Raw genomic sequence first — 10,331 nt, 5'->3', positions numbered from 1 at the left:
ACAGTGATCCTGTTCTTGTCATACCATAAACAGCAGGCAGTGAATGGCTGATAATGTCATGGATTAGCGTTGCTTGCACTTCTGAGAGTTTACTAAATATTACATTTTGCATTGTCCTTTTACACAACTATGCTCATTTTACTGACAGGAGTCTGGAGCAATTGGACTGTGATAAAACAGGAAGTGGCCTTTCAATCTAGAGTGACTCATAAAACACATGGTTTGATTTGATGTGCACTGTCCTCTATTTCAGGCACAGTGAGCTGCTGTTGGCTTTTGATATCGCAACTCTTCTAAGATACAACTAAAATAAACCTGGAACATGTTTGCTTGTAAAAGATGCATGCAAACACACACACGCACACACACGCGTGCGTGCAGACACACACACACACATCTTTACTCTCATCTATTTGTTCTTGTGTCGCTCTTTGCAGCGGCTCGACTCATTGGCATGTGTGTATGCATGTTTGTTGGTTGCTGGGTAACATGCATTCATGTTTCTGAAGGATGAAACCAGCTGGACACTTAGACACACAATTTAGGTCTTATTTGAACATGTTTTTTACCCACTTTCACTCACTGTCACTGCTGTATTATTGCTGTAATCACATGTTGCAGTTTAAAGATCTAAGAGGATCCTCTCTATAAAGGATCCTCAAACCATTTCTTATCGTGCCATTTTCTCATCATGTCACCCACACATCTTGGCTCTTGCCTGCCCAAGCATTGCAAAAGCCGAGCACAAAACAAAAACACTACCAAGAATACCCCACAAATGGAACATGGGGAAGGAATTAAGAAAAGATTATTTCAAAATGAGTTCAAACTATGTTCGTACACAAAGAATGATCACAAAAACATCTCACTGTGAGATGGGGCAGCTTTAAATGGGCTTTAAAATCTAGTTAATATGTGAAAATATTCAGACTTCGTTCACTTTTATGAATCAAGTCAAAGCAATGGCTCACAGATTTATAGTGTGTGACATAATTTGGATGATTAGCATTTCCTAATGCAAAGCATGTCAAATAAATGCTGACATTTATATACTGTGTCATTGCATCCTCTTGCAAAAACAGAATCATGCCATAGCTGAGTAGGGTTTGGCTGCTATGCGTTGCTGATATTCTAGACGTGTCGCGTGCATGTGTCAGTGTGATAACGGTTTTCCCAGTCATCATGGGATCTGGATCCCATTTAAAGCATGTCTTTTTTACTTGGCTATGAGTCAGGTATTGCTTCTGTGTCGGGGGTTGGTAGGCAACTGGTAGGTGTCGGATTTTTCTGAGCTGCACTGATGATGTGGTTTTCAACGGGGAAACTCCAGGATGACTAGACAGCGGTTTACATCCTTGTCATACGGGGTCACATAACATCCTCTGTTACGATTGAGCTCACCTCATCATTTCTGGTACGTGAGTGCAGTAAGATGGGATGTCGTACAGAATAACTCAAAGAAACTTACCCATGAAGCCTGAATAAAATGTTTTTTTTTATGGAGTGACAGCATCTCACTTTTTACAACCCAGACAAAAAGAGTTGCGAAATAATTATTAATAATAATTATTAATGTTGACTTCAGAATTTGAAATCTAAATCTATTTATGCATGTTTCCTCAGTTATGTGAGCCCTTGGTGTTAGAACAAACAAAGTCACAGTCCTAAAAGGGGCCTGTTGGTGTTTATTAGACTATATAAACACAAATATGCATAAATAAATGTAACTATTATATGTTTATTGTATAATAAACTTTAGTATGTATATCAGGGAAAAGTAAATGTATCCTGCAGGAGTTTCAAGAGAAATGTTGAAATGTGAAGAAAACTGAACAAATCTCAGCTGTGGAAGGAACATGACAATATCTTTTACAATGGCTTTTCTATGATCCGTTATAGAGTTGTTTGTGTCATGTACCTGACTGCATCAAATATTTTCATTTTATATTTGATATTACAGTTTAATTGTCAGCAGTTATATTTGTCCTATCGGTAAAAGTGGCATCATAATAAAATTCTTTTATGGAGGGTGTCTGGGTCTGCCTTTAGTCCCATGATCCTTTGGGAAAGTGGCTGAACAACAGAGTTCATTTGGGAATGTTAAAAATAGAGCTGACACCACAGGCAGCTGACACAGACACTGCACTGTCAAATGCAAATACACAAAGGACCACACACAGTGACCCCTACAGCACACACACACACACACACACGGACAATCATACATATATTTTTAGTTTTTCAGTCAGTTTTTCAGATGATTATATATGGTTTTAGGGGGGGCAATTTTACATTTATTATCATGTGGTTTATACCTGTTAGTTCAGATAATAGGAGACTGGAGAAGCGGGGAAAAGTATAAAAACACTTTGTGTTATGTCATTGTTACGTAATTAATTTAAAAGCTAGAGTTGATTGAACACTCTTTTTCCTTATGCACCTGTTAGGGCAGGACAACTTGCCATGTGTGCATTTGTATTGATCCACAGAGTTTTGCGTAATCCCCAGCATACCTGTACCTTTACCTGACTGACTGGAATTTTGACTAGTCAGTGTAATTGAAACCATTCGTGTGGGGGTGCAAAGCTTTTGAAATATGTAACTTGTTTAGGATGTCCGGCGTATACTGCGGCTTTGCTAAGCAGTATTTAGAGTCCTTATCATCACCGTCATTACAATCAACACATTTACACAGATGCGCGACACAAGGTTGAGGGCAGATGCTTCATGAGTCTGGGCTTGGTTTTACCTGCAGCTCGATGATATGTCTCCCATTTCCTATCAGGGTCAACACGGTGTTCTTCAGTGGGAGGCCATTTTTACAAAACAAGGTTAATTAGTCAGGTACAGTGGGTGCAGCCTTTTTGCACCTCGTGGGTTGGAGGTGAGACCCCATGTGACCGATTTTTGTTCCTCAACATGATGAATGTACAGGGAAGGTTATTACATATTCACCATTACCAAACATTCAAATGCTAAATTTAACCAAATAACGCATGACAAATATATGGAGAGGTATACACTCTCATGGTGTGAGTGCATGCAGTGTGGAGCCCTTGCAACAGAATGGAGTGTGTGACCTTCCTGGCAGCTGCTCTATCAGTCACACTGGACAGCTGCTTATGTAACCAAGGTTAAAAGAAAAACTCTACTGTAACGCTTTAGCTACTAAGAAGTAAATCCACAGTTGTGTGTCACAAATTCTATTGTGCAGCATCAGGACAGTATTCAACAAAATAATTTAATATGTTTGAAAGTTGTCAGACTCTTAATGTTCTAACATTAACACATCCCACAGTAATCCTAACACATCAAAATGTGTGTGCTTGTACAACACAGTTACCGTAGCTTACTGGCTGGAAAATGAATTACAGTAACAATCTGACAACTGTTTCAAACACGTGAAGCCGTTTCAAGGTTACTTATGGTGAGATAAACTACATTGTGATCCACTTCTTCCGCCCAGTATAGACAGTGTTTATGACCAACACCTATAAAGTTTCTACAACAGCTTCCCACCTTATAGTTCCTGCACACTAATGCAGAGTAGACAGACTGACTTGACTGTGTTAGTCATACATTCATCCAAAAAGGCACATACAGACAAGGCCACTGCCCTTTCCAGCAGTTGAAACCAGACCCCTTCGACAGCTGCATTGTGGGCTGGCAACTGGCACAACACAAGTGGGGCATGTGAAGACAAATGGACTGGAGAAAATGTTGCTGAAGAGGGGGATGAGATATTGTGGAAAGACTTGGAAAATGATCACAAAAATGCTATGAAAGTAATTACAGTATGTTTGTTGTAAAACAAAAGGTCCAAGATCATGGCTTTTTCTTTAAAAGCTATCCAATAAAGTAAACATGACTGAAACAAATTAATTTAATTTAGTTTAAAGTGCTTCGTTATTAATGGTTATTCTAAGATTGAACACAATTTAATAAAAGTAAGCTGTGGGGGGATTGGAAAACCCATGCAAAACTCTTCGTAAATATGTCCAAAGTGAACTTTATTCGGGTTAGGGCTTGGATACGAAAATGCTGATTTCATAATTTAATAACGGGAAAATAAGGGTTGGGGCACAGTGAAGGGGTGGAGTAGGAATAAGTGTGAGTACAGACTCGGGTGAGAGAAGAGAAGAGTTGGTGGGTGGGGTAAGAGTGGGTGTGATAAGTCTACAAATAGCCATTGCCTGGCATTTCTTTACTTAGTTTCTTTCCCAGTGGCCCAGTGGGACAGTTGGGTCTCAGCACCGTGAGCAGCTCCATCAAGACACAAGCCAACCAAACAGTCAACCAGCCATGAGCAAGTCATACTCCTCCTCCGCACAGAGTTCTTCCTCCTACCGTCGCACCTTTGGCTCTGGTGTTAGTTCAACCCCAATGTCTTCCCTCTACTCCTCTCTAGGAGGAGGCCGCGGCTCTGCTTCAGGCCACATGTCTAGCAGGGTCTATGAGGTCAAGAGCACTGGCATTCCCTCCTTTTCCAGCTACAGAGTTGGTGCTGGAGGAGCTGGGCTCGGTTCCTCTTCAGCTGTGCGCACCTACTCTGGTGAGAAACTCGACTTCAACCTGGCTGATGCCATGAACCAGGACTTCCTCAACACAAGGACCAATGAGAAAGCAGAGCTTCAGCACCTCAATGACCGCTTTGCTAGCTACATTGAGAAAGTGCGTTTCTTGGAGCAGCAGAATGCAGCACTGACCGTGGAGATTGAGAAGCTGAAGGGCCGTGAGGGGCCTGGGCGTGTGGCTGAGATGTACGAGGAGGAAATGAGAGAGCTGAGGAGGCAGATAGAGGCCCTCTCCAACCAGCGTGCACGAGTGGAAGTGGAGAGAGACAACATGGCCGATGACCTGCAGAAACTTAAACTGAGGTAAGTTGGGATGAATGATGAAAGAGGGTGAAAAATTGGCTTCAAACAGTGAAGTAATGGCGTAGCCCCTCAGCTTCTCAATCCCCTACCAGGAGTAAGCAACAGGTGATAATAGCTGCTTCTTCTCCTGACACACTGTTCTTTTATGAATAGTTTTTAGAAGCATGACCTCCTTGGTCAGAATTAGAAAGCCTAAAACATAGCTGGACTGTACATCACGAGAACGTGAGGAAAAATAGAAAATGTAAGAAGCCTCAAGTTGAGCATTAAAGGTAGTTCTCCAAATTATGGCATTGGAAGAGTGATAAAAGGACCAGCTTCTGACTCCCATGACAATCTACTGATTTCAATAGGTGTCACTTCTTTTTTGGAAAAAGAGAGATAACAAAATGGAAAAGGACAGATTTGTAGGTTTTTTGCTTTACTGTGTCAATGTAGTGTCACAGTACAACAACTTTTTAATAACGCAAGACTGGGAAAACTGAGACAGATCAAGTTTCAGCCAGACAGAAAGAAAAGATGAAAATGAACAGATGAACACACAAAGCCTGTTGTGTGTGTGTGTGCTTGCGTGTGTGTGTATTTGTCAGACACAGAGAGAGCAACAGTGCTGTGATGTGGGTGTATCTCAGATGGTCTATTTGTAGCTACTAGGTCAGCTCTATGAATTTAGATTTTCTGTCACTGCAGCAGCGAGCAATATCACTTAAATGTAAATGTCTATATGACACACACGCACACACACACACACACACACACACAATTTCCACACATGCTTGCCCTTTACTTTTTCTTCATCAGCCCTTTTAAAATTGTTGCCTGCAGCACTGACTCAAGCTTGCCAAAGCACCTGGTTCTCTGTTCATTTTTCACTTTTACCCTTTGACTCTGACAATGTGACAGCAGCTGCACCACAGCTTTAGGCCTCAAAGAGCAAGTGCATAATTGTGTGCATGAGTATGGATGCAAGTAAAAGTTTAAAGACTATGATGTGTCACTGTCTACCCAGTTCTATTTCTGTAAATTTGCTGGCTGTCAGAAAAAGCAGAGAGCAGAGGGCTGTAGGAATAACGGGTGCTAACTACTTTATCTATGTAGTAATTGGTCCCTGGGGAAGTATGCTCTCAGACACAGTTGTGCTGTAACTTTTATCTTTCTTTTTGCTCTTTTCCTCTTCTCTTGCACTCTTCAGGCTGCAGGAGGAGATTCATCAAAAAGAAGAAGCTGAGAACAACCTGTCTGCTTTCAGAGCTGTGCGTCTTTTATTACCATAAAAATAAAGTCTTTAAATCTCAATTTTCAGACATTTCCTCCAGTAGAAAAGTAGCAATTCCCTTTAGGCTAAATCTGCTTTGGTTGCATTACTTACGCAAGCACAATTTTCCATTTCATTTATCATCAACCACTTCCTCCCCTCTAAATTTCTGTTTGGTATTTGCATGTAGGATGTTGACAGTGCCACACTGGCCAGGCTGGACCTGGAAAGACGCATTGAGACTCTGCAAGAGGAGATTGCTTTCCTCAAGAAGATCCATGAAGAGGTTTGTTGATGTAACTTTAAATTTTGTCTGTCAGTGACAACAGCTGTAATTGAATACACACTGTAATATCAGATCTGAGCCTCTGTAGGCAAAACGCCCTGCAAGAGATCAAGTATTACACAACCTCATTGTAAAACATATTTTAACACATATCATATCAAATCAAACATCAAATTGACATGTTCTCTTTCATTTTTCCAATCTAATCTCTTCTTGTGTCTACAAAACTGTGAGAAATTGTACATTTAGCACATATGCAGAGCAAAAAGCAAGTGCACTAAAAATGTCTGTGCACCTCTTCTAGACATCAAAGGACATACTCAGCCACGCACTCAGACACATGTCGGCACACTTCAGGTCCCCTCCTGTCAATTTGTCCTCTCTGCCTCAACTTTGACCTCTCAGAAATGTTCAACTGCTGATTGGTTGAAGAGAGCATGTCAGCTGTTTTGTGTGTGCTTGTGTGTGTGTGTGTGTGTGTGTGTGTGTGTGCATCTGAACAGATGCACGGCTATTTTAATCTTTTGGTTATGCCAGAAGACAGCTCAATAAGAGTAAAGGTTACCAGTTTGAAAGTGCTACATCAGCCTTGTGCTATTTTTGATTTAAACTAATATTTTAGCAAATGGTGCCACAGTAAACCACAGGGTAAATATCATTTGAAATTTTGTACATTTTTCAAAATTTACACATAAATGGAATTATTTACTGTATGTTATGCTGATTTTATGTTAAACCTCTTCTCCTTCATTAAGAGTTTAGAGGAATTAATGACGTGTTTAGATTCTCTTAATATTATTGATTCATACAAAGAATGAGAATAATGAGAATTTCGCTTGCTATTTTGTTAAGTGAATTATTTGCTGCTTTATAAGCAACTTGTCATATATAAAGTATATTTGAATCTTATCTTCTCTAATCTCTTGTCCCTGTTCAGGAGATTCGTGAGCTGCAGAGCCAGATGCAGGACACTCAGATCCAGATCCAGATGGACATGTCCAAACCCGATCTGACTGCTGCTCTGAGAGACATCCGTGTTCAGTATGAGGCCATCGCTGCCAAGAACATTGCAGAGGCAGAAGACTGGTACAAGTCCAAGGTAAACCTACTATACTTAAGCAAACACATACAGACCGTTTTTTTCAGCAGTTGCACAGCTAAACCTCATCCTCCTTTTCCTCAGGTATCTGATCTGAACCAGGCGGTGACTAAGAACAATGATGCACTCCGTCAGGTCAAACAAGAAAGCATGGAGTACAGACACCAGATCCAGTCCTTCACCTGTGAGATCGACTCACTCAAGGGCACCGTGAGTGTTGGCCTCAACCTCTTATATTGTACACAAACAAATTTAGTACACTTAGTGTTTAAATATTTTCTTAATAAGCATAATTTTGGACCAATTTCTTTCAGTTCTAACTTCATGCCTCTGTTTCTCTGTAGAACGAATCTCTGCTGCGTCAGATGAGAGATATGGAGGATCGCATGGGGCGCGAGGCTGCTGGTTACCAGGATACTATTTCACGCCTGGAGGAAGACATCGCTAAAATGAAGGCAATTATTCTAGAGATTTTATGAACTATTTTCTTGTTGAATCTACTGCAGTTCAGAAAGTAGGATTAAACTGAAGCAGGATTTTTCAAATGACAGGTTTTAATTCAATTTGTCTGGTGACATTTTGTTTGTTTGAACAGACAGTAAAATATGTTATGTTCTGATGTACAGGATGATATGGCTCGCCACCTGAGGGAGTACCAGGACCTCCTCAATGTGAAGATGGCCCTTGATATTGAAATTGCCACCTACCGTAAGCTGCTGGAGGGAGAAGAAAGCAGGTGTGTGTGTATTGTTTGCATTTAAATGTGACCAAAGTCAAACAGTAAAAGTCTGCTCTAAAGCTTAGAAACAAATGATTTGTAAATTGTATTTATTTACATAATTTATATCTTAGTAGTGACTTGTAATGATGCAATTTGTTTTCACCCCTTTTACAGGATCACTACCAATGTACCTGTCCAGTCTGCTTATTCCTCCATTGGATTTAGAGGTAGGAGAAACAGTTCTTTCCTTCATGCATAAATACACTGTTCATTCCACGAGTCAATGCAAGGACAAACAGACCAATTACAGCTTTACAGGCCGCATATTGGGGGCGCTATTTTGAGGGTATTACATGTTGCTTATCTGCAGTGTCACATTCTGTCCACTGTGTGGTGATACATAACACGTTTAAAACCCCAATGGCCTTTGATTCACAGACATGATCGTCAGCAAGCCACACATCAAAAAACAAATAACTTTTACTCTTCACTTAAATGTGGTAACAGCCTAAACATGCAATTACTTTCTGCACTTAATTAGCAGCAGTGAGCAGTAATAAAGTCAATGTACATATATTTATGACTTTTAGAACATTTTTAACTTCAAAGACAGTTTGATGCCCATACATATACTAACTGTAACATGGCATATGAGTCTATGAATTGTTTAAGGAACTGTATCAATGTGTTCTTGCAGAGACCAGCCCTGAGTCCCAGCATCAGCGCTCACCAGAGGTTCACTCCAAGAAGACTGTTCTCATCAAGACCATCGAGACCCGGGATGGAGAGGTTTGAACACACGCAAACACACACACATACATATTTTATAAAATTGTTTCACCAAAGTATTTTGGCCGAAAAGAGATAGAGAAATACATTGATTAAACAATTCCCCTTCTGAGTTGGTTTGATTTGTTGCTGTATATTCTTGTCCAGATGAAGTATTCTATGAGCCAGGGCGCTAGTGCCCAGTGTGTAAGTCTGGTTCCAGTATTTCACCCATATCTTAATATCACTACGGGATTCAGCAGACTACCAGATGTTAAACTAATCACTATCGCTGAGTTGAAAGCTTAGTTGTGGCAACATTTGTGGTCTCTAATATCTGAAATCTCGTAGTTTGCATTTGCTCAGTAAGCTGAACCACTCTGCACTTGCTTCAATGAACAGACAGCTTCACTCTCAGTTAATATTGTTGCACAGCACTTCACTTTCCCTGCACATAAATAGTGCAGGTAAAATAGATGCATCAATAACATCAGCACCACTGATGATAGGAAATATGCTCACATATTGTCTGACCTTACCATAGCTAATGAATGTTTTTTTCACTTCTTTTAGAACAATTTACAGTACCTCTCTTTGTTTCCCTCAGGTTGTCAGTGAGTCCACACAGCACCAGCAAGACATCATGTAAACAAGAAAGGGCAACATTAGATAAAAAGGATGATAAAAAGAGTGCGAACATGTCTATTCTCCTTCCACCACTATAATATATTTATAAGCTGAGCCCATTTGTGGATACAGAAGGCTGATCATTTCTGTTGATTTAAAGAGAAACACAAACACAAAGTGAATGCAACCAGTATCGTTTTACTGTAACAGAATGGATGAAGTATGGAGGTACAATACACTGCCTTTAGCCTAGTATTAAATAAAGGGCATTCCAGAAATTTCTTTATTTGTGTTACTTTCTGTCTGAATCTATTTTGAAAGTATTCAAAGGCAAGAACAGTTTCAAATAACCAAGGTTTTCTGTACTATTGTACCTATTGGTGAATTTGCAAGGTACAAGATACATTGATGAACGTGATTCATTATGATTTCAACAGTAATTTTCACTGCACATATTCCAAGTCTCTCTGTGCAAATGTGCAAGGAATGGAACCATTAAGGAGGACATTTATTAATGTAACTGAATTAAGGAAAGTGATGTGATGGTCTAAGGTTTGAACTAGTCATGAAAAGTAACTCAGTCATGTTTAAGGTTTGAGATCAGTAGCATGTGCTGGGTGTTTGTATGAGTAGGGGTTACCATGGTATGCTTTTTCACTGTGACAGAAAAGCTCAAATAAAGATGTCACTTATTAACA

At 40.0% G+C, this 10,331-nt stretch overlaps 1 protein-coding gene across 2 annotated transcripts; it reads left to right on the top strand.

Annotated features, from left to right (window-relative positions):
• Positions 1-4,186: 4,186 nt before the first annotated feature.
• On the top strand, positions 4,187-10,331 carry LOC137132402 (desmin-like). 2 transcript variants are annotated; one of them, XM_067514754.1, is made up of 11 exons: positions 4,187-4,877; positions 6,070-6,130; positions 6,323-6,418; positions 7,356-7,517; positions 7,602-7,727; positions 7,862-7,972; positions 8,144-8,253; positions 8,413-8,465; positions 8,936-9,027; positions 9,175-9,213; positions 9,614-10,331. In XM_067514754.1, exons 1-11 carry the CDS (start codon positions 4,303-4,305, stop codon positions 9,653-9,655), a joined length of 1,467 nt encoding a protein of 488 aa, XP_067370855.1. In that variant the 5' UTR covers positions 4,187-4,302; the 3' UTR covers positions 9,656-10,331. The 2 variants fall into 2 exon arrangements, with proteins under 2 accessions (XP_067370855.1, XP_067370856.1); XM_067514755.1 differs by lacking the exon at positions 9,175-9,213 and having other exon boundaries at positions 4,192-4,877.

The sequence above is a fragment of the Channa argus genome, chromosome 9, assembly GCF_033026475.1.
Source record: "Channa argus isolate prfri chromosome 9, Channa argus male v1.0, whole genome shotgun sequence".
Classification (NCBI taxonomy): Eukaryota; Metazoa; Chordata; class Actinopteri; order Anabantiformes; family Channidae; genus Channa; species Channa argus.
The sequence above is the reverse complement of the archived record's forward strand: the minus strand, read 5'-3'. Positions and strand labels throughout refer to the sequence as shown.

Excerpts from the sequence above, each read along its gene's own strand:
- LOC137132402 (XM_067514754.1), top strand. The coding sequence starts at position 4,303 with ATGAGCAAGTCATACTCCTCCTCCGCACAGAGTTCTTCCTCCTACCGT. Across the intron at positions 7,973-8,143 it reads AAGACATCGCTAAAATGAAG|GATGATATGGCTCGCCACCT; the intron begins GCAATTATTCTA and ends TCTGATGTACAG. Across the intron at positions 8,466-8,935 it reads TTCCTCCATTGGATTTAGAG|AGACCAGCCCTGAGTCCCAG; the intron begins GTAGGAGAAACA and ends GTGTTCTTGCAG.